The following is a 22,257-nucleotide window of genomic DNA, read 5'->3' as shown; positions in this document are numbered from 1 at the left end:
TCAACAGACCGATTGTCGGTCTGCACAGTTCGGGGCCGGATGTTCGCTGTTCATTCGCTTGCTGTCTACGCGGTGTGTTTAAATGGGACCACCCACCGTTGGTGATTGCCGTCATTTTCACTTGTTTCTACATGTAGAATCGGTTTGCACTTGGTATGCAAATTACGGCCAGTACTCTGTTCAGAGGTGCGAAGTACTCTTGGGCCAGAGACGCTCGACAATCCTACCGGTCTGTCCATGCCTTTAGATTTAGTGCTCCAAAAACACATTAAGAATAAGATGCAGTACTTTATGAAATACCGATCTGGCTTTATGGCGTGTAATAAAAGTGGAGAGTGTCTCACTTGTAATGATTTTCTCGACCTCAACAACACGGCAACACATGCAGATTAGAACCAGAAAGCAGAATGGGAAGCAATTGTGTTAGAGAACAATGAATAGAAACCAGTGGGATGAGGGTACTCACGTGGAGTTTGTTCAGTAGTACTGTGTCAGTGGTGCTGTTTCCCCCTGGTTTTGCTGCCTTCCAGAACTGTTTCTGTGCAGAGTACCTGTTCATGGGGCACAGCTTGAAAAGGCAGTCTGGAAAGAAGAACAGAGAAGGAGAGTCAGAGAAAAGATGTGCTGATTTATCATCAAATCCATAACATTGAGTGCATGATGAATAAAGTGGTGGGAATATTTACCAAAAGGGCATGGAGGAGTAATTGGTTGTCAGTATAACAACATGAATATCTCTAAATCAATACAACAGGATGATGGTGAGTCCTGACAGAAAACCCTAGTTCCTCCTCCAGTCCCCGAGGCTGGCTACCGGCAAGGCACAATGGGGGACCTGATTATCTGTGACAGGTGTACAAAATTGCCGTTCCAGTGAGCGCCAAGCGCCACCACAAAACTTGTCCAACGAACGCCACAGTACAGGGATTAGCTGTCATGGGGATGCATGGTGGGGGAGAGGGAAGAGCGGGATGGATAAGCACAGGAGGAGGTGAAGAGAAGAGAGCCAGGGACAATAGGAGAGAGGGTTAGGTAAATGAGCGAGGGAGAGGAAGTGGGTTTATGGACTAAAGAAGGCCATGTTAGGGGAATTAGGATAGGAGGACAGAATTGGGAGGAGTGTAAGCAAATGACACACAGTACGAAGGAAGGGTTGTGTTTTTTTCTTTTTTTTAACAACAGTTGGCAAACTGTGCAGGAAATGGCAGGGTACAGTATGACACAACCCACAGTGCAAACATTGAGGAACAGACAGGAATCAACATAAAACAGGCCATTGAAATGCTTAAACAATGCTGCTTTAGATCAAATAAATTGAAGTTTACACAGCAGGCCCACTGTACAAAAAAAAATATTTAAAAAATAATATACTACTATATATAATACTTAGTACAGAATTGTCACAGTCACATTAAATACAGCATACTCTGCCAGACTGTGATGATCCAATGATAAAAGGGTCAACAGGTGACATTCTTCAAATACCATCGCCTTCTCCTTTCATCCATGTTATCACAGCTCTCTGAGAAGTATATGAATACAATCAGAGACAGTCTATCACTGACAGGAATGAGTTGTCCTAGTAGCGGGTAATATTTCCTAGAGAAACATACCTAAGTGTCAGACATGTCACCCAAGCAATTACTGTTGCAATGTACCAATCCCACATCAGAGAGGAAGAAGTGAGGTTTAAAATGCTGGGTTAAAGCTCCATGGAAACCAGTCCTTTTAAATAGCTTAACAGGGCTATTAATACTCAACAGGGATCTTAGGATTTAGCCAGGTACACTTTCCCTCTGTTCAGTGCTCAGGCACGCGGAGTCTTGCATGGAGTCTCAGTCCTGTTGCTGTGGCTACCTGGAGGAGTGATGAGGCCTGTGAGAGGCTGGAGAGGTGGGGTGAAGACGAGTACACTGCTCCATCGCAAACCAACCTTGCCCCAAGCCCCATGAGGAAACTTAGGCAAATAAGGTTGAAACATGCTGATGCCATTGCACTTGGTCATGTCATCACTTGAGGTCATCGCTTGAATTGCCCTCAATAGACTCTGCTATAATTCAAATGCAAAGCCTGTAAAACACTGCGAGAGAATGCTATCCTCTCACTGTGCAGGGGGATCTGTAGCCATGGCTGATAGGACTTTCAGAACCGCACAAGAGCTACATTGTTCTACATCCATATCCATTACTGACCAATCTCAGAGTAATTTCTCTGGAATCCCAATAACTCTGGAACCGAAATTTGCAATAGATGCCCACAATACACTAGATCTTCAGTTCCAGAAGGAACTTCTGACATTGCCTTTAAGAAAGTAGTTCACTACCAGCACAGTATTCATTTCATGCATTCAATGTAGGCTGAATTTTTGTTCTGGGCCCAGTTTCCCAAAATCATTTTAAGGCTAAATAAATTTTTAGAACCTAATTTTTAGAATCTCCAAACTGTCTTTGAAATGGTTACAAACAAGCAAAGAATAAAAAGATGAATGAAAACAGATGACTGCAAATAAAATCTAAATACAGTATAGGCTACATACATATACCGTTTTTAGATAATATTGAAATACATTTCATGTTCAATCAATTGAGTTCTATTTTACTTATGCTACTGTCTGTAATTTTCCCCTCAATATATTTCATAATGTGTAACAACATGTGGGCAATGATGTGCCAAATCTGTGATTTAGTGCATCATTATAGGGTAAGCATTAGAATAAGCAGCAAAGTTTGCAGCCAGCCAAATAGGCAATAATATCTTTCTAAGAGCTGATCCGTCTCCAGTATTGTAGAATAATTCTAATGTTAAGGTAAGATTTGAATGAAGAAAAGCTGAGCCCTGCATGTCTTTCGATCCTATCAGTATCAACACGCTCCAACAACTCACTTATTGAAAGTTCTCCCTATGTGATGTGAGTTGTTTGGCCGTTATAAGAACGATGCATCTTTAAAATGAACTGTGACGTCACATCTCTGCGTTGCCTTCGTGCTGCTTGTTGCTACCTGCCAAACGTATTTTTTAAAACTTTTAATAACCGTTTAATAAAAATGATGCATTTAACCCATTTACCAACGTTTAACTTTTTTCCTCGCTGAACTTTATAATTTTTCCCCTACTTTTTCCACCCAGGACGCTTTATCTGAACATGTTTCTACTGGATCTCCACCAGCCAAAAAGCTAAGTAGTAACATTAACTCTATACCGTCTAATTTCAGTCGCTGTACTCATAATCTACAGGAGAGCTATCGCCTCATGGTGAGGACAGCCAAGTTGCAAGCCCAGCTTCATATGCAAGGGCAATTTAAGTGTAGGAAAGGATGAAACAGCATTTGTCACCAGTAAGTACAGGTAGTGGTATAAATCCCCCCCCCCCCCCTGACCCAGACAGTCCCCGCAGATGGACAATTTTTTCAAGGCTTCTGGTAAGAAATGCTGTCGGCATGCTCAACCGGTGTCGCTAATTCAGACAACATAAACTTTTAAACAGGTTCTCCCCATTAAGCGAAGAGTCAGAGTCAGATGCCGAGCCTTCTAAGGTCTCTCCTCCACCCGTAACAATGGGGTCTGAGCCACCGAAGCCTCCTACCATTAGCTCTGACAAATTTAAAATCCTTGTCATTGGCTACTCCATTACCCGCAATATTAGATTTTAAAATAATAATCCAGCGATCAAACACTGTTTACCAGGGGGCAGGGCTACAGAAGTAAAAGCTAATCTGAAGAGGGTGGTGGCTAAGGCCAAAACTGGCGAATGTAGAAAGTATAGGGATATTGATATCCATAGTTACTGTTTACGGGCTTCCTGAGCCGTATACAGCATTCGTCACTGAGTTCCCTGAATTCCTATTGGACCTTGTAGTCATGGCAGATAATATTCACATTTTTGGTGACTTCAATATCCACATGGAAAAGTCCACAGACCCACTCCGAAAGGCTTTCGGCTCAGTTTATTTTGGTCATCGACTCAGTTGGTTGTCCAACATGTCTCCAGACCCACGCATTGCCACAGTCATACCCTAGATCTAATTAAGGTCCTGTGTAACAATTATTGCGGATCTAAATGTTTTCCTCATAATCCTGGACTATCGGACGACCATTTTATTACATTTCCAATCGCAACATATAATCTGATCAGACCCCAACCAAGGATCATCAAAAGCCGCGCTCTAAATTCTCGGACAACCCAAAGATTCCTAGATGTCCTTCCAGACCCCCTCCACCTACCCAAGGACATCAGAGTATAAAAATCGGTTACCACCTAATTGGGGATTTAAATTTAACCTTTCGTAATACCCTAGATAGAGTCTCACCCCTAAAAACATTTGTCACAAGAAATTAGCTCCCTGGTATACAGAAAATACTACGTTTCCAGAAAATTGGAACGGAAAGACAGAACCATAAAATAGCTTGGAAAGTCAGTACCGTACAATATTAAAGAGCCCTCAATGCTGCTCGATCAGCCTATTTTTCCAACCTAATTGAGGAGAATTTATTTTTCGATACTGTCGCAAAACTAAGTAAAAATCAGCATTCCCCAAGAGAGGATGGCTTTCACTTCAGCAGTGATGAATTAAACTCTGACAAATCATTTGTACAAGCATTTCGCTACACTCTCATTAACATCTGCTAACCATGTGTATGTGACCAGTAAAATTTGATTTAATTTGTACGTTTCGTTGTTCCTCAAGGTTCCGTTTTAGAACCACTATTGTTTTCACTATATATATTCTACCTCTTGGTGATGTCATTCGGAAGCACAATGTCAACATTGCCTACCCTGAAAGCATGTGTTTCAGACATAAGGAAGTGGATGGCGACAAATGTTTTGACTTTTAAACTCAAACAAAACAGAGATGCTAGTTCTAGGTCCCAAGAAACAAAGAGATCTGCTGTTGGATCTGACAATTAATCTTGATGGTTGTACAGTCGTCTCAAATAAAACTGTGAAGGAACCTCTGCATTACTCTGGACCCTGATCTCTCTTTTGGCGAACATTTCATGAATACTTCAAGGGCAGCTTTTTTCCATCTTCGTAAAGTCTTTACTGAAAACTCATCTCTTCAGTAGGTCAAATGATTAAGTGTAGTCTGGCCCAGGGGTGCGAAGGTGAACGACAAGGCACTGGAGCAACAAACCGCCCTTGCAGTCTCTGCCTGGCCGGCTCCCCTCACTCCATTGGGATTATCTGCCTCTAACCATATTACGGGGGCTGAGTCACTGGCTTACTAGTGCTCACTAGTGCTCACTAGTGCTCTTCCATGCCGTCCCTAGGAGGTGTGCGTCAATTGAATGGGTTGAGTCACTGACGTGATCTTCCTGTCCGGTTTTGCGCCCCCTCTGGTTCATGTGGTGTCGGAGATGTTTGTGGGCTATACTCCGCCTTGTCTCAGGGTAGTAAGTTGGTGGTCTGTTGATATCCCTCTAGTGGTGTGGGGAGGTGCTTTGGCAAACTGGGTGGGGTTATATCCTGCCTGGTTGGCCCTGTCCAGGGGTATTGTTGGACAGGGAAACCGTGTCGTCCGCCCCCCCCCCCCCCCCAAAAACTCCAACATCTATGCTGCAATAGTCTATGTGCAGGGGGGCTAGGGTCAGTATATTATATATGGTGTAATTCTCCTGTTTTATCTGGTGTCCTGTGTGAATTTAAGTATGCTCCCTCTAATTCTCCCTCTCTCCCTGCCCTCCCTCAGGACCTGAGCTCTAGGACCATGCCTCAGGACTAATTGGCCTGATGATTCCTGGCTGTCCACAGTCAACCTGGTCTCCACCCGGCACAGTTAGAAAAGGACTGGCCACCCCTCAGAGCCTGGTTACTCTCTAGGTTTCTTCCTAAGCTCCTGCCTTTCTAGGGAGTTTTTCCTAGCCACCGTTCTACATCTGCATTGCTTGCTTTTTGGGGTTTTAGGCTGGGTTTCTGTTTAAGCACTTTATGACACCTGCTGATGTAAAAAGGGCTTTATAAATACATTTGATTTAAAACACTCGCCCATAGCTATCGGAAAACCAGGCCCAGAGCTAGTATGGCAGGAAACAAACTGCTGCTTAACAGGCGTTTATTTCGTGTTTTGGAGAAATGACAGCTTCAAAAGTTCTTAAGCACTCCAGGAACAACTGTACTTTGCTAATAGACTATTTCCCAATTTTATTAAGTGACTGGCTTCAATATAATATTACTGAGCCTGCAAGCGCAGTGAAAAAAACTAGCTAGCCAGCTAACTAATGCTATCTGCTGAATCAGACTTTCATCTTTCCACATTTGTTTGGACACTTGTAGGTCATCAGGCTTAAAAAACAACATCAGTAGGCCTATACCTAGCGGTCTTTAAGTGTTTTGTATATTTTCGCTAAACTAAAGTTCAGTTATTTCTTTAAATCAAATCAAATTTTATTTGTCACATTCACATGGTTAGCAGATGTTAATGCGAGCGTAGTGAAATGCTTGTGCTTCTAGTTCCGACAATGCAGTTTTAACCAATGAGTAATCTAACCTAACAATTCCACAACTACTACCTTATACACACACGTGTAAAAGGATAAAGAATATGTACATAAAGATATATGAATGAGTGATGGTACAGAACGGCGGCATAGGCAAGATGCAGTAGATGGTATCGAGTACAGTATATACATATGAGATGAGTAATGTAGGGTATCTAAACATAAAAGTGGCATGGTTTAAAGTGGCTAGTGATACATGTATTACATAAAGATGGCAAGATGCAGTAGATGATATACAGTACAGTATATACATATACATATGAGATGAGTAATGTAGAATATGTAAACATTATATTAAGTGGCATTGTTTAAAGTGGCTAGTGATACATTTTTTACATCAATTTCCATTATTAAAGTGAGCTGGAGTTGAGTCAGTACGTTGGCAGCAGCCACTCAATGTTAGTGGTTGCTGTTTAACAGTCTGATGGCCTTGAGATAGAAGCTGTTTTTCAGTCTCTCGGTCCCTGCTTTAATGCACCTGTACTGACCTCGCCTTCTGGATGATAGCGGTGTGAACAGGCAGTGGCTCGGGTGGTTGTTGTCCTTGATGATCTTTATGGCCTTCCTGTGACATCGGTGGTGTAGGTGTCCTAGAGGGCAGGTAGTTTGCCCCCGGTGATGCGTTGTGCAGACCTCACTACCCTCTGGAGAGCCTTGCGGTTGTGCGCGGAGCAGTTGCCGTACCAGGCGGTGATACAGCCCAACAGGATGCTCTCGATTGTGCATCTGTAAAAGTTTGTGAGTGCTTTTGGTGACAAGACAAATTTCTTCAGCCTCCTGAGGTTGAAGAGGCGCTGCTGCGCCTTCTTCACAACGCTGTCTGTGTGGGTGGACCAATTCAGTTTGTCCGTGATGTATACGCAGCAGCAGGAACTTAAAACTTACTACCCTCTCCACGACTGTCCCGTCAATGTGGATAGGGGGGTGCTCCCTCTGCTGTTTCCTGAAGTCCACGATCATCTCCTTTGTTTTGTTGACGTTGAGTGTGAGATTATTTTCCTGACACCACACTCCGAGGGACCTCACCTCCTCCCTGTAGGCCGTCTCGTCGTTGTCGGTAAATCAAGCCTACTACTGTAGTGTAATCCGCAAACTTGATGATTGTGTTGGAGGCGTGCATGGCCACGCAGTCGTGGGTGAACAGGGAGGACAGGAGCGAGCTCAGAACGCACCCTTGTCACTTCATTTAGCTAGCTAGATAGGTAGAACAAACTGAATGGAACTGTCAAGCAGCCGTGCAGCGAGTGTGTGAGTGACAAGCTGCCTGCAAAGTGGGGTGCCCATTTTCTCAGGCGCATGATGAATTGATTGAAGCAGTGTACTGTTAGGTAGCATGCCTTCATGTGGAGAACCTATAGAATGCGGAATCACATTTTTGTTCATGACATGTAAGGCATAGAGCAGGGCTTTGCTTATAAATTCACAGGATAATGTCCCTGATATTTTGCTATTTCAAAAAGAGATATGGTACATCAGGTTAGCCATGTTTATGGAAGTTCTCATTCCACTGGCCAATGATGACAGTTTCAAGAAGGATGAGCTCACTCTACAAACACTAGGACTGTCCTTCAAAGATCATTTGTAAAAATCCAAATAACTTCACAGATCTTCATTTTAAAATGTTAAAACACTGTTTCCCACGCTTGTTCAATGAACCATAAACAATTAGTGAACATGCACCTGTGGAACAGTCGTTAAGACACAAACAGCTTACAGACGGTAGGCAATTAAAGTCACAGTTATGAACACTTAGGACACTAAAGAGGCCTTTCTACTGACTCTGAAAAACACCAAAAGAAAGATGCCCAGGGTCCCTGCTCATCTGCGTGAACGTGCCTTAGGCATGCTGCAAGAAGGCATGCGGACTGCAGATGTGGCCAGGGCAATAAATTGCAATGTCCTTACTGTGAGACGCCTAAGACAGCACTACAGGGAGACAGGATGAACAGCTGATCATCCTCGCAATGGCAGACCACGTGTAACAACACCTGCACAGGATCGGTACATCTGAACATCACACCGGCGGGACAGGTACAGGATGGCAACAACAACTATCCAAGTTACACCAGGAACGCACAATCCCTCCATCAGTGCTCAGACTGTCCGCAATAGGCTGAGAGAGGCTGGACTGAGAGCTTGTAGGCCTGTGTAAGGCAGGTCCTCACCAGACATCACCGGCAACAACGTCGCCTATGGGCACAAGCCCACTGTCACTGAACCAGACAGGACTCGCAAAGGTGCTCTTCACTGACGAGTCGCGGTGGGGTGATGGTGATTTGGTCAGGGGTGATGGTCGGATTTTCATTTTTCGTTGAAGGAATGAGCATTACACCAAGGCCTGTACTCTAGAGCGGGATCGATTTGGTGTTAGATGGTCAGTCATGGTCTGGGGCGGTGTGTCACAGCATCATCAGACTGAGCTTGTTGTCATTGCAGGCAATCTCAAGGCTGTGCGTTACAGGGAAGACATCCTCCTCCCTCATGTGGTACCCTTCCTGCAGGCTAATCCTGACATAACCCTCCAGCATGACAATGTCACGAGCAATACTGCTCGTTCTGTGCGTGATTTCCTGCAAGACCGGAATGTCAGTGTTCTGCCATGGCCAGAAAAGAGCCCGGATCTCAATCCCATTGAGCACATCTGGGACCTGTTGGATCGGAAGGTGAGGGCTAGGGCCATTCACCCCAGAAATGTCCGGGAACTTGCAGGTGCCTTGGTGGAAGAGCAGGGTAACATCTCACAGCAAGAACTGGCAAATCTGGTACAGTCCATGAAGAGGAGATGCACTGCAGTACTTAATGCAGCTGGTGGCCACACCAGATACCGACTGTTACTTTTGATATTGAACCCCCCCTTTTTTTCAGGGACACATTATTCAATTTCTGTTAGTCACATGTCTGTGGAACTTGTTCAGTTTATGTCTCAGTTGTTGAATCTTGTTATGTTCATACTAATATTTATGCATGTTAAGTTTGCTGAAAATAAATGCAATTGACAGTGAGAGGACGTTTCTTTTTTTGCTGAGTTTAGTATCACAGTTGAGTATTGATCAATCTCCAACCAAGCACAGAATGCTGCTCCCTGAGTGAGTATGTTTCTGTATGTCAGAGAGTTAAGGTCTGGTTTGGTTCCAGGAAATCAGCATATGGTTTTCCTTCTGTACTGTGGCATGAACACACTTTGCACTTGTCTTGCTAAAATGAACTGCCTGGTCTTGCATCTAATCAAACACCATGATGTATTATTATAATACAAAAGCACAAGACAGGGCTGGACATGGTGGGAAAAGTCAAGGGGGTTAACCCGTGCAGGACCTTGTGCTCTATTTCTGACTATGAGAAAAAATATTAACATTTAGGACAGATGTTTAGCAGGGAGGACAGGATCAAGACAACTAAAAAGTTCCTAGGTAGCCTAGTCTCTAATTAAGTGCATCTGAGATTTGCTCTCTTTCCTAAAAGCAGAACTCTTCCTTCCTCTTCATTTTTCGCCAGTTAGACAACATTGCCAAATAAGGCAGGGAGGTCAGTGGGAAAAGGAGCTGGAGATAGGAATGGACCCTGCTGCCAATGTCTACCAATACTCAGTATACAGTATAACCGCCCTACAGTATAACCGCCCAATACAACATCAGTCCAGATAACTTTAGTCACTCCCATTGCTGCAACTAAGGTTCATCCATTCGAGCCTAGATGACTAAATAAACGAATGTCCAGTAGTGGTCATGTCTACTATAGCTATTTGGGGAACCGAAACAGCAGTTGTGCAAACCACAACAAAAACAGCTCACCATCTTGACAATGCAAGCCATTTAGCAGAAACACAATTCCGAATGTGGCTAAAGACGTCATGTAGGTCTATTCTCAATCCAAAATGAGAATGGTAAGGCCAGAAAATAAACAACAGCGGCACGAAAACATACAGTTGAAGTCGGAAGTTTACATACACTTAGGTTGGAGTCATTAAAACTAGTTTTTCAACCACTCCACAAATGTGCAGTTAACAAACTATAGTTTGGGCAAGTCGGTTTGGGTATCTACTTTGTGCATGACACAAGTAATTTTCCAAAAATTGTTTACAGACAGATTATTTCACTTATAATTCACTGTATCACAATTCCTGTGGGTCAGAAGTTTACATACACTAAGTTGACTGTGCCTTTAAACAGCTTGGAAAATTCCATAAAATTATGTCATGGCTTTAGAAGCTTCTGATAGGCTAATTGACATAATTTGAGTCAATTGGAGGTGTTCCTGTGGATGTATTACAAGGCCTACCTTCAAACTCAGTGCCTCTTTGCTTGACATCATGGGAAAATCAAAAGAAATCAGCCAAGACCTCAGAAAAAAAATTGTAGACCTCCACAAGTCTGGTTCATCCTGGGGAGCAATTTCCAAATGCCTGAAGGTACCACGTTCATCTGTACAAAAAATAGTACGCAAGGATAAACACCATGGGACCATGTAGCCGTCATACCGCTCAGGAAGGATACTCGTTCTGTCTTCTAGAGATTAACTTACTTTGGTAAGAAAAGTGCAAATCAATCCCAGAATAACAGCAAAGGACATTGTGAAGATGCTGGAGGAAGAGGTACAAAAGTATCTACATCCACAGTAAAACAAGTCCTATATCGACATAACCTGAAAGGCCGCTCAGCAAGGAAGAAGCCACTGCTCCAAAACCTCCATAAAAAAGCCAGACTACGGTTTGCAACTGCACATGGGGACAAAGTTCGTACTTTTTGGAAAAAAGTCCTCTGGTCTGATGAAACCAAAATAGAACTGTTTCGCCATAATGACTATCGTTATGTTTGGAGGAAAAAGGGGGAGGCTTGCAAACTGAAGAACACCATCCCAACCGTGAAGCACAGGGGTGGCAGCATCATGTTGTGGGGCTGCTTTGCTGCAGGAAAGACTGGTGCACTTCACAAAATTGATGGCCTCATGAGAAAGGAAAATTATGTGGATATATTGAAGCAACATCTCAAAACATCAGTCAGGAAGTTAAAGCTTGGTCGCAAATGGGTCTTCCAAATGGACAATGGTCCCAAGCATACTTCCAAAGTTGTGGCAAAATGGCTTAAGGACAACACAGTCAAGGTATTGGAGTGGCCACCACAAAGCCCTGACCTCAATCCTATAGAAGATTTGTGGGCAGAACTGAAAAAGTGTGTGCAAGCAAGGTGACCTACAAACCTGACTCAGTTACACCAGCTCTGTCAGGAGGAATGGGCCAAAATTCACCCAACTCATTGTGGGAAGCTTGTGGAAGGCTACCCGAAACGTTTGACCGAAGTTAAACAATTTAAAGGCTATGCAACCAAATACTAATTGAGTGTATGTAAACTTCTGACACTCTGGGATTGTGATTAAAGAAATAAAAGCTGAAATAAATAATTCTCTCTCTATTATTCTGACATGTCACATTCTTAAAATAAAGTGGTGATCCTAACTGACCTAAGACAGGGAATTTTTTACTAGGATTAAATGTCAGGAATTGTGAAAAATTGAGTTTAAATGTATTTGGCTAAGGTGTATGTAAACTTCTGACTTCAACTGTATAGTAAGACTCTACAAAGACAACTAAAATGTACTCTGCTACTAGCTATTGATTCCTCTTTTATCTCAATACTAAGCAGTGACATATCTGGGTGAGTCCTGTTAGATGCCTGAAGCCTGATGCATGGATGGTTCAATCTCTAGCAGGAGGCTGGACAGCTGCTTTAGAGGAAGGAATTGACACTGTCCATCAAATTATCTTGAGCTCCTGCACTAAAAAAAAACACAAAAACATCCATTCGGCAAAACATACAACTGACATCAAACTAACCAGAGGCAATAAATTGACTCTTTACCATCTTCCATTGTGCTACAGTGCAGGTGATCGTCGATATCCGGATGAAGAGTGCAATATAGTGTATTCGGAAAGTATTCAGACCTCTTAACTTTCACATTTTGTTACGTTTTTTCCCCTCAATCTACCCACAGTAGTCCATAATGACAAAGCAAAAAGTGTTTTTTAGCAACATTTTGAAAATAAGAAAATGAAATATCACATTTACATAAGTATTCAGACCCCTTACTCAGTACTTTGTTGAAGTACCTTTGGCATCGATTATAGCCTCCAGTCTTCTTAGGTATGACACTACAAGCTTGGCACACCTGTATTTGGGGAGTTTCTTCCATTCTTCTCTGCAGATCCTCTCAAGCTCTTTCAGGTTGGATGGGGAGCGTCGCTGCATAGTTATTTTCAGGTCTCTCCAGAGATGTTAGATCAGGTCTGAGCTATGGCTGGGTCACTCAAGGACATTCAGAGATTGTTCCTGAAGCAACTCCTGCGTTGTCTTGACTGTGTGCTTAAGATTGTTCATTCAGAGACATGTCCTGTTGGAAGGTGAACCTTTGCCCCAGTCTGAGGTCCTGAGCGCTCTGGAGCAGATTTTCATAAAGGATCCCTCTGTACTTTGCTCCGTTCACCTTTCCCTCGATCCTGACTAGACTCCCAGTCCCTGCCGCTGAAAAACAACACCACAGCATAATGCTGCCACCACCATGCTTCACCGTAGGGATGGTGCCAGGTTTCCTCCAGATGTGACACATGGCATTCAGGCCAAAAAGTTCAATTTTCGTTTCATCAGACCCGAGAATTTTGTTTATCATGGTCTGAGAGTCCTTTAGGTGCCTTTTTGCAATCGCCAAGCGGTCTGTCGTGCCTTTTACTGAGGAGTAGTTTCCGTCTGGCCAGTCTACCATAAAGGCCTGATTGGTGGAGTGCTTCAGAGATGGTTGTCCTTCTGGAAGCCTCTCATCTCCACAGAGGAACTTTGGAGCTCTGTCAGAGTGACCATCAGGTTCATGGTCACCTCCCTGTCCAAGGCCCTTCTCCCCCGATTGCTCAGTCTGGCTGAGCGGCCAGCTCTAGGAAGAAGCCACTGTGTTCATGGGGACCAAAGCTCCAGAAATGTTTTAGTAACCTTCCCCAGATCTGTGCATCGACACAATCCTGTCTCGGGGGTCAAACGACAATTCCTTTGACCTCATGGCTTGGTTTTTTCTCTGACATGCACTGTCACCTGTGGGACCTTATAAGGACAGGTGTGTGCCTTTCCAAATCATGTCCAATCAATTCAATTTACAACAGGTGGACTCAAATCAAGTTTTAGAAACATCAAGTATGATCAATAGAAACAGGATGCACCTTAGCTAATTTTTGAGTCTCATAGCAAAGGGTCTGAATACTTATGTAGATAAGGTATCTATTTTTATTTTGAATACATTTGCAAAAAAAAAAATGTGTTTTGTCATTACGGGGTGCTGTGTATAGATTTATGAGGTAAACATTTTTTTAATCCATTTTAGAATAAGGCTGTAACGTACCAAAATTTTGAAAAAGTCATGTGGTTTGCATACTTTCCAAATGCACTGTACAAGAGTAGCTGTGGTGTGTTTCATTACACACCACCTCTTAATTTTGTCACCATTGAACCTGAAGGTTGACATAAACTGTGACTCGCTTCAGGAAACTAAGCATATGTCGAGCATCACTACTTTACAGGAGAGGCATTTCAACGTAGACACATCGGTACGTGTAGGTAATCGTTTCTAACACAGCTATTTTCAAAAGATTTTGCAAAGTGTTGCTAATGCTCTCCACTTTCTGGTGGACCGTGTTTTAAAATCAGTGGAATGCCCGGTGGAAGCAGATGGAGAGAATTCTGGCGTTTCATTGCAAATAATGCAGAGGGAGTCAAAAAGAGAACACACAGAAGAAGGCTTTGTATAAAATACCTGTCTCTGGATTATATCTTCAAACTAAGGGTAACCATGTCATCCATGACAGAGAGGGAGAAGTGTTCATCCATGTATACGGGTAAGAGAGTCTAGCTTGCTACATTTTCAGATACTATAAGTTTCTAATTTTGTCAGAAAGGCATTTTCATTGTAAGTTAAAGCGTATTGTTAGCTAACTAGCTAACGTTAGCTGGCTTGCTCGCTAGCTAACGTTACGTGTATGAGCTTTGTAGTAATATTATTTGTATCTCAGAGACATTTGCATTGCTAGTTATAGCCTGATGTTAACTAGCTAGCTAACATTGAACCTAGTTAGTTGGTTAGCTTTAGCTACCAGCAGATTCATGAAGGGTAGGAACATTATGAGTTGGGATTATGAATCATTGTTCAGGTAGCTAGCTAGCTCCATGTCCAAACAAAAGACTCCACTATGCAAGTAACCATTTCACTGTACCATTTATACCTTCTGTATCCTGTGCATGTGACAAATAAACTTTGATATAGTGTGTGTTTACCAGAGACGGTAATGTGAAGAGCAACATGACCTGCACCAAAGTCAAATTAGGATATAACGTTAGGCCAACAAGACAGTGTACAAGTTCTAAAATTCTATGTTAGAATGGCCTGCTTTTATTTCATCAAACTCACAACAATAAGCCACTTTCTGTAATTAGCTCACCATTAACTTGTAAATAATGATCTTGTTTTGAGTTTATTTTCCTGTAATAGCGAATACAAATTAGCTAAAGTTAAGATGTTGTCAGCTATATATGGTCATTATTTGAATTGGCTAGCCAGCTAATTCAACGTTATCTAGCTAGCTAACAAGCTAGAAACGAGTCAAAACATTGTTTAAAAAGTTGCTTTTAGTTGCCTGATTTGCTAGATTGACATTTTTAAACGAATGGGTTTCTGACCACCAGGCTGTTGATGTCATGCAGCCTGTCGTTTTTGTGTTTATACATGTTCATAGCGACAATGACAAGTTTGATGTAGGACAGCAATAGAATGTTCACTGCGACAACTATCTACAGACATGTCGATAGACGCAGTATAAACCAGCCTTTAGTCTTGAAATCTATATAAAGTAAAGTGGGGCTCATAATTTTCAGGAATAAAAAGGTCAATTAAATTTACATGACCTTGATTCGAGTAAATGTAACTCACATTGGCCATCACGTCAATTCACTCAAAAAATAATTTACTAAAGGTCTGCTCTGGAGGCCTGCCAAGGCCTTGTGCTCATTTGAAAAGGGCTCCATTGGAGACCGAGACAGTATGCAGCCAGCGCCTCCAGGAGCCCATCAGCAGGAGTCTCACAACCACTCCCAGATGGCCCTCCCTGCTGATGCCAGAATCATTCTGCTGCACTGACCTTGAGATGCAGGGAGGCTTCTACTGTAAACACTCCAGGTGCTTTACTGTCTGACACATCACTGATCAGTATTAAAGTCCCAATAACATCTAGCCTGTATGGTTTTTAGTTAGTGGGGGGGAAAGTAACAGTTTGAGAATAAGTCTGAGAATAAAGCTAAAAACAGAGCATTGGTATAATTTCCAACCAATCATACAAATTCATAGCTTCTCCAAAATAACCTAATGTAGTTTTCATCAAAGTGCTATAAATGAGAGTGTAGTCTATTATCTTATTATGTAGGCTGACAGTATACAATAAATTATGAAATTCAGCATTTGCATTACGCACAAGCCTATGTGTTCAACATGAGCTAAAAAAAGAGCAATTTTGTAGCATAACTTCATCCACCGTTGAAATCTCCATCTGGGAAAGGGCAATATACCATTTCTATGGCAATCAGATTGGCACAGTGCCAGTTCAAACAGCCTTGGCAATTTATGATGAACCCCACGAGTCCCAATGTACTTTCACTTCACTAATCACAGTAATTTTTCCGAGTCCTCCGACTATTTGATGTTGTTGAATGACTAAACCTATACTTTGGATTTGATATGTTAAAGCAATAGAAAGTGAATTCCGGAACATCCAAGTATTAAATGTGGTAGGGTTTAAAACAGCAGTGTCAAAATACACTCGTAGATGTATCAACGTGTTTTATTTCAGGACAGTGTTGTTGTTCATGAATTAAGATGCCTCTGAAGATATGAAGCTCTAGTTCCAGTGAAAGCAAAGTTAACTAAATAACAAACAAACTTTTTTTGCTGCTGTCTCAGCCTATCAAAATCAAAATCCCAATAACAGCAAGCTGGGAATAAGGGTTTGCATTGGAACCAAGACACCAGGGGTTGCTTTTGGCTATCACAAATGGGCCTCAAAACCACCAAACAGTTTGCGACTTCACAGACAACATTACTGAGAGCAAAACTCAGGCAAAACCAAACCCTGGAAACACATTGGAGTCTAACACCCAGTTGGATGCATCATCCGCACTACTGCATCAATCTATATTAACTGAGTGCTCGCTCACCTGTTGATGGAAATGTGGAAATGAACAGTGAAGTCTATCAGACCTGTCATGAAAGATGTATGAAGATCAATCTGATCTAATGCAAGAACCCCTGGGCTGTGTTCATTAATGTCAAACATTGATCAAAAGCATGACTCATAACTTGTAGTAGAAGAATCCCGAATGCCTTGAGAAACTGCCAGAAAATAGTACATTTTACTCACACACAATCCTGTTTCAGACTTCTAGACAGTCTCTGAACACTTAGCTCTGAGAGATGTCCTAGCGTAATCCACACTGCTTACATTTGCAGGAAATGGACTGCATCTGGCTAGTTCTACACGTCAGCCTCAATAACTATAAGAAACATGGCACTCCGCCATCAATCGCTTTACAGAATGCTTTACAGTCCAAAGACATTTGATACATTTGCACAAAGCTTAATTCTTAAATGCTGCCACTGCCAGATAAAATAATATAGATTAAAATTCTCGTTAGGTTTTAGCGGTGAAAGAACAAAGGGCATCAGAGTTAAACATACTTTCCCCTCAGAGTTAACACAGGGTACAGGCCTCTCACTAGGTGACACATTGTGGTGTACTAACTGTACTGTAATGTAGCCTAGTGCCACATTTCAGTCAGGGGCTGAGGGGTGGCAAGTGAACGCAAGGTTAATTATCTTCATTACAGCTTCATTTACACAAAGACACCAGTTCACATTTCATAACAAAGGAGCAGGGGTCACATCTCCATGTCTCAAAATACCTTTTATATCTCCTCAGTGTCAACTACTGCTGATCTAATGGTTACACGGAGCACAAACCACTTGGTTAAACATACAGTACTTAGTTATAATCCCCATGTAATGACGATGGCCTCAGAGAAGAGAATCTAAACAGCTTTTTCCAGCTGACATCATGTCCAGTGTAATGTTATCAGAGAACAGGGGACACTCACTTTTACCAGCAAGTCACCCGTGCAACTAGAGTGAAAAAAAACCCTCTAGATCACCTTTACTCCACGCACAGAAACACATACAAAGCTCTCCATTTGGCAGATTTGACCATAACTATCATCCTGATTCCTACTTACAAGCAAAAACTCAAGCTGGAAGTACCAGTGCTCAATACGGAAGTTGTCCGAAAACTCAAATATAAAGTGCCAGTGCTCAATACAGAAGTGGTCTGACGAAGCAGATTATACACTACAGGACTGTTTCGATAGCACAGACTGGAATATGTTCCTGGATTCATCCTATAATATTGAGGAGTTTACCACATCAGTCACCGGCTTCATTAATAAGCGCATCGATGAAGTCGTCCCCACATTGACCTTACATACATATCCCAACCAGAAGCTATGGATTACAGGCAACATCCACACAGAACTAAAGGTAGGAGCTGCTGTGTTCAAGGAGCGGGAAACTAATCCGGACGATTATAAGGAATCCCGCTATGAACTCTGATGACCCATCAAACAGTCAAAACATCAATACAGGACAAAGATCGAATCCTACTGTGCCGGCTCTGACGCTCAGCATATTTTGCAGGGCTTGCAAACTATCACGGATTACACAGGGAAACCCAGACGTGAGCTGCACAGTGACGCGAGCCTACCAGACGAGTTCAATTCCTTCTATACCCACTTCGGGGCAAGCAACACTGAACTATGCATGAGAGCACCAGCTGTTTCGGAGGACTATGTGATCTCACTCTCTGTACCCAACATGAGTAAGGGCGCGGGACCAGACGGATTACCAGGACGCGTACCCAAAATATGCACTGACGAGCTGGCAACATTTTCAACTTCTCCTTGACCCAGTTTGTAATACCTACGTTTAAAGCAGACCACCATAGTGTGTCCAAGATCACCAAAATACCCTGTTTAAATTACTATTGCCCTGTAGCACATCTGTAGCCATGAAATGCTTTGAAAGGCTGGTCATGGCTAACATTAACAACACCATCCCAGACACCCTGGACCCACTCCAATTCGCATATTGCCCCAACAAATCCACTCCACACTATTGCATTCCATACTGCCCTTTCCCACTTGGACAAGAGGAACACCTACTGTGAGAATGCTGTTCATTGACTATTGCAGCATCCAATACCAAAGCTCATCACTAAGCTCAGGACCCTGGGACTAAACACCTCTCTCTGCAACTGGATCCTGAACTTCCTGACAGGCCATCCCCAGGTGGTGAGGATAGGCAACAACACATCCATCATGCTGACCCTAAACACGGAGACCCCTCTGGGGTGCGTGCTTTATCCCATCCTATACTCCCTGTTCACCCATGACTGTGTGGCCACGGACAACTCCAACACCATCATTAGGTTTGCTTAAGACACAAGGTTGGTTGGCCTGAGCACCGATGATGATGAGACAGCATATAAGGAGGTCAGTGACCTGGCAGTGTGGTGCCAGGAGCTGATCGTGGACTACAGGAATGGGGCCGAGGACGCCCCCATCCACTTCAACAGGGATGTAATGGAGGGGGCAGAGAGGTCCAAGTTCCTTGGTGTCCACATCACTAAAGAATGATCATGGTCCACTCACCCCAACACAGTTGTGAAGAAGTCACGACAATACCTCTTCCCCCTCAGGACGCTGAAAAGATTTGGCATGGGCCCTCAGATCCCCAAAAAGTTATACAGCTGCACAGTTAATCCCGTTAACGGGATTGATTTGACAACATCCGGTGAAATGGCAGAGCGCCAAATTCAAATTTAATTATTAGAAATATTTAACTTTCATACAATCACAAGTGCAATACACCAAATTAAAGCTTTACTTCTTGTTAGTCTAGCCACCGTGTCAGATTTCAAAAAGGCTTTACAGCGACAGCAAACCATGCTATTATCTGAGGACAACACCCCATCAAACAAACACAAGCAATCATATTTCAACCCGCCATGCGCGAATAATACATTATGGCCTTTCTCTTGCATTTCAAAGATGATGGTAAATTTTTTCAAAGATGATGGTACACAAAACAAATACAAAATAACTGCTTTTTTATTCTTGAATAATCTTTAACCAGATGTATTGTGTTATATTCGACTACATTCCTTTCACATTTCCATAAACTTCAAAGTGTTTCATTTCAAATGGTACCAAGAATATGCATATCCTTGCTTCAGGGCCTGAGCTACAGGCAATTAGATTTGGTATGTCATTTTAGGCTAAAATTGGGGAAAAAAAGGGCTAATCCTTAAGAGGTCAAATAGCTACCTGAACTATCAGCATCAACCCTTTTTGCACTAACTCTTTTGATTCATCACATATGTTGCTCCTACTGTTTAAAATCTATCCTGTTGCCTATTCACTTTATCCTTACCTATATGTACATATTATCTACCTCAGTTACCCCGTACCCCTGCACATCGACTCTGTACTGGTACCCTGTGTATATAGCCAAGTTATCGTTACTCATTGTATATTTATTGCCTGTGTTAATATTTTGCTATTATAAAATTACGGAAGGGCCCGTAAGTAAGCATTTCACTGTTAGTTTACACCTGTTGTTTACAAAGCATGTGACAAATAAAAGTATTATTTGATTTGGTCTGAGAGAGCAAGCTATAGTGAAAAAAGGTCACATGAAGCGATGCCTTAAGTCCTTGCTGATTGTTTGAGCAAACAATATTGGTTGAGTGCTTGCACTTGAACAGCAGACTGAACAGAGTGATAGTCCTTACCTCGAAATTTCTTGGGTGGGTTGTTAAGGTCGCCTGTGTCTGGCTGTACCACACAGCGGTCATCCACAAGCCTGAGGACAGGAGGAGCAATGACAGCTGTCAAACACTCAGAATATTAATTTATCTGACTGCACATCCATCTAGCCTCCAAAAACAGACAAACAATAACATCAGCTACAATTTTCCTCCTCAGCAGTGGATGCTACTGATGCACGTGCATACACAGTACAAATAATGATGTTGAGTCACTCAATACTTTAAAGGGATTTTTAAATACTTTAAAGGAAATTTGAAGATGAAACAATAACAAAGCTGGGCACCCCACTGCTGTTTTGGGAAAAGGCTGAGGGATGGGACAGGAGAAATGTTACCACATTGAAATTCTTAAGACAGAGCTATGGATGCTGAGTTAACGTTCATTTCAGTATACATGACAGCTAAAAGCTGAATTGCATACACACCAAGAAATCAAAGTGAACCAATAAATGTCTTAGGTAGCTAATCCAGCAAGTTCAGACGTCTGATGGATGGGTCATGGAGGGTTGTTCAAGCACTTTGGATCATGAACGGAGCAGCGTAGAGGAAACATCGATGGAGGAGGAAGCATCTCAGTCACAGCCAGGTGGTTAAAGACAGATAGGGCCGCAGCCTCAGCAGCGCACCTCGCTGTGCCCAACAGCCACTCCGTGCTCAAACAGGACCACCATTACTGCAGCACCCACTTGAGTGATGCCACTGCTGCCACTGGCGCACAGGCTCATCAATATTTGGTAACAAACGCAAGGATTGACTGGAGGCTAGGACTGACCATCCATGGACTGATCATGCATGACATTAAAATGACAGTTTGAACCATGTTTTAAGGCTATATAGTGTTTGTTTAGGCCTACATTTACATTGTTTACAAACATTAGAGTAAAACAAGCTTGTATTTTGGGGTTCTGCTGGGGTATATTCTTTAAGAATCAATGGGTATACATAATTTAGAATTGCAAAAAATGGATGTAGCAACTGCAGATTGCCCCTTTAGTCTCCATCTTCATTATTACACCCGTCTCTTTCACTCCTAAGCATGACTGTCATTTTGATCCAGGCTATCCTGCATGTGTCACCAATCAGCATCACAGTGCATAATACCACTACTTCATTGTATCAACAAAAGGAATATTAGTCAAGAATTGTAGAGGGCAGATTGCTGTGGGAGCTGCCCATCAAACTCAGTATGCCCAATTTTGGCTAAGCAGAGCAGAGGCATCCAGCTGCCCTCTCTGGAGGCTGCACATTGAGAGAAACTATAAGGACATAAAGGCCTGAGACCAAACTGCCTAAACAGTGGATGTGAGCTGTGTTTCACCCGCTACCTGCTGTAAGGGCATTCACAGCAATGCTAAGCCAGTCTGCTCACTCAGACCTAAGCCAAACCTTCTGAGCTAAAAATAAACAGAGCAAGAACAGCTTCGGCAGAGATTCCTGGCTTAAATGTATATATATATTTGAGGGGTTATTATGAAAATAAATACTTGGTTTGGGAGAAGCTGGTGAAATATCAAAAGGATTAGGGCTTTGCCTGTGAATAAACCTTTTAGGGTGTTAAACCTTTTAGGACGGTTTCAAGAGCATTTTTCCCCCTTATTATTACAAATAATAGTTCTTAATACACGCCTATTCACACTTAACTCCTAAACATCTAAAACCATTGTGCCTTATGAACCAACACAGCTGAATTAATATTGGAGGCACTTGGAATCTGAACACCTGAACATCTGGGATTGGCATTCCTCGAACACTCTCTGTTTGATTCCTATGTTGGTGCAGCAATGCAAGAATCAGAATTAGGCCTGTTA

The 22,257-nt window shown here is 42.5% G+C and overlaps 1 protein-coding gene across 13 annotated transcripts in view; it reads right to left on the bottom strand.

Annotated features, from left to right (window-relative positions):
* itpr1b (inositol 1,4,5-trisphosphate receptor, type 1b) overlaps nucleotides 1-22,257 on the bottom strand; it is a 139,569-nt gene that overhangs the window by 106,971 nt on the left and 10,341 nt on the right. For all 13 annotated transcript variants that reach the window (XM_090240978.1, XM_090240980.1, XM_036983368.2 and 10 more), the window contains exons 3-4: nucleotides 20,414-20,484; nucleotides 467-582 (exon numbers count right to left, since the gene is read on the bottom strand). In XM_090240978.1, coding sequence (XP_090097104.1) covers nucleotides 467-582; nucleotides 20,414-20,484 — 187 coding nt within the window. The remainder of the gene's footprint in view (nucleotides 1-466; nucleotides 583-20,413; nucleotides 20,485-22,257) is intronic.

The sequence above is a fragment of the Oncorhynchus mykiss genome, chromosome 7 (genome assembly GCF_057628025.1).
Source record: "Oncorhynchus mykiss isolate SJ-2025 chromosome 7, ASM5762802v1, whole genome shotgun sequence".
NCBI classification, from domain to species: Eukaryota; Metazoa; Chordata; class Actinopteri; order Salmoniformes; family Salmonidae; genus Oncorhynchus; species Oncorhynchus mykiss.
This window is presented reverse-complemented; position numbering and strand designations above follow the sequence as displayed.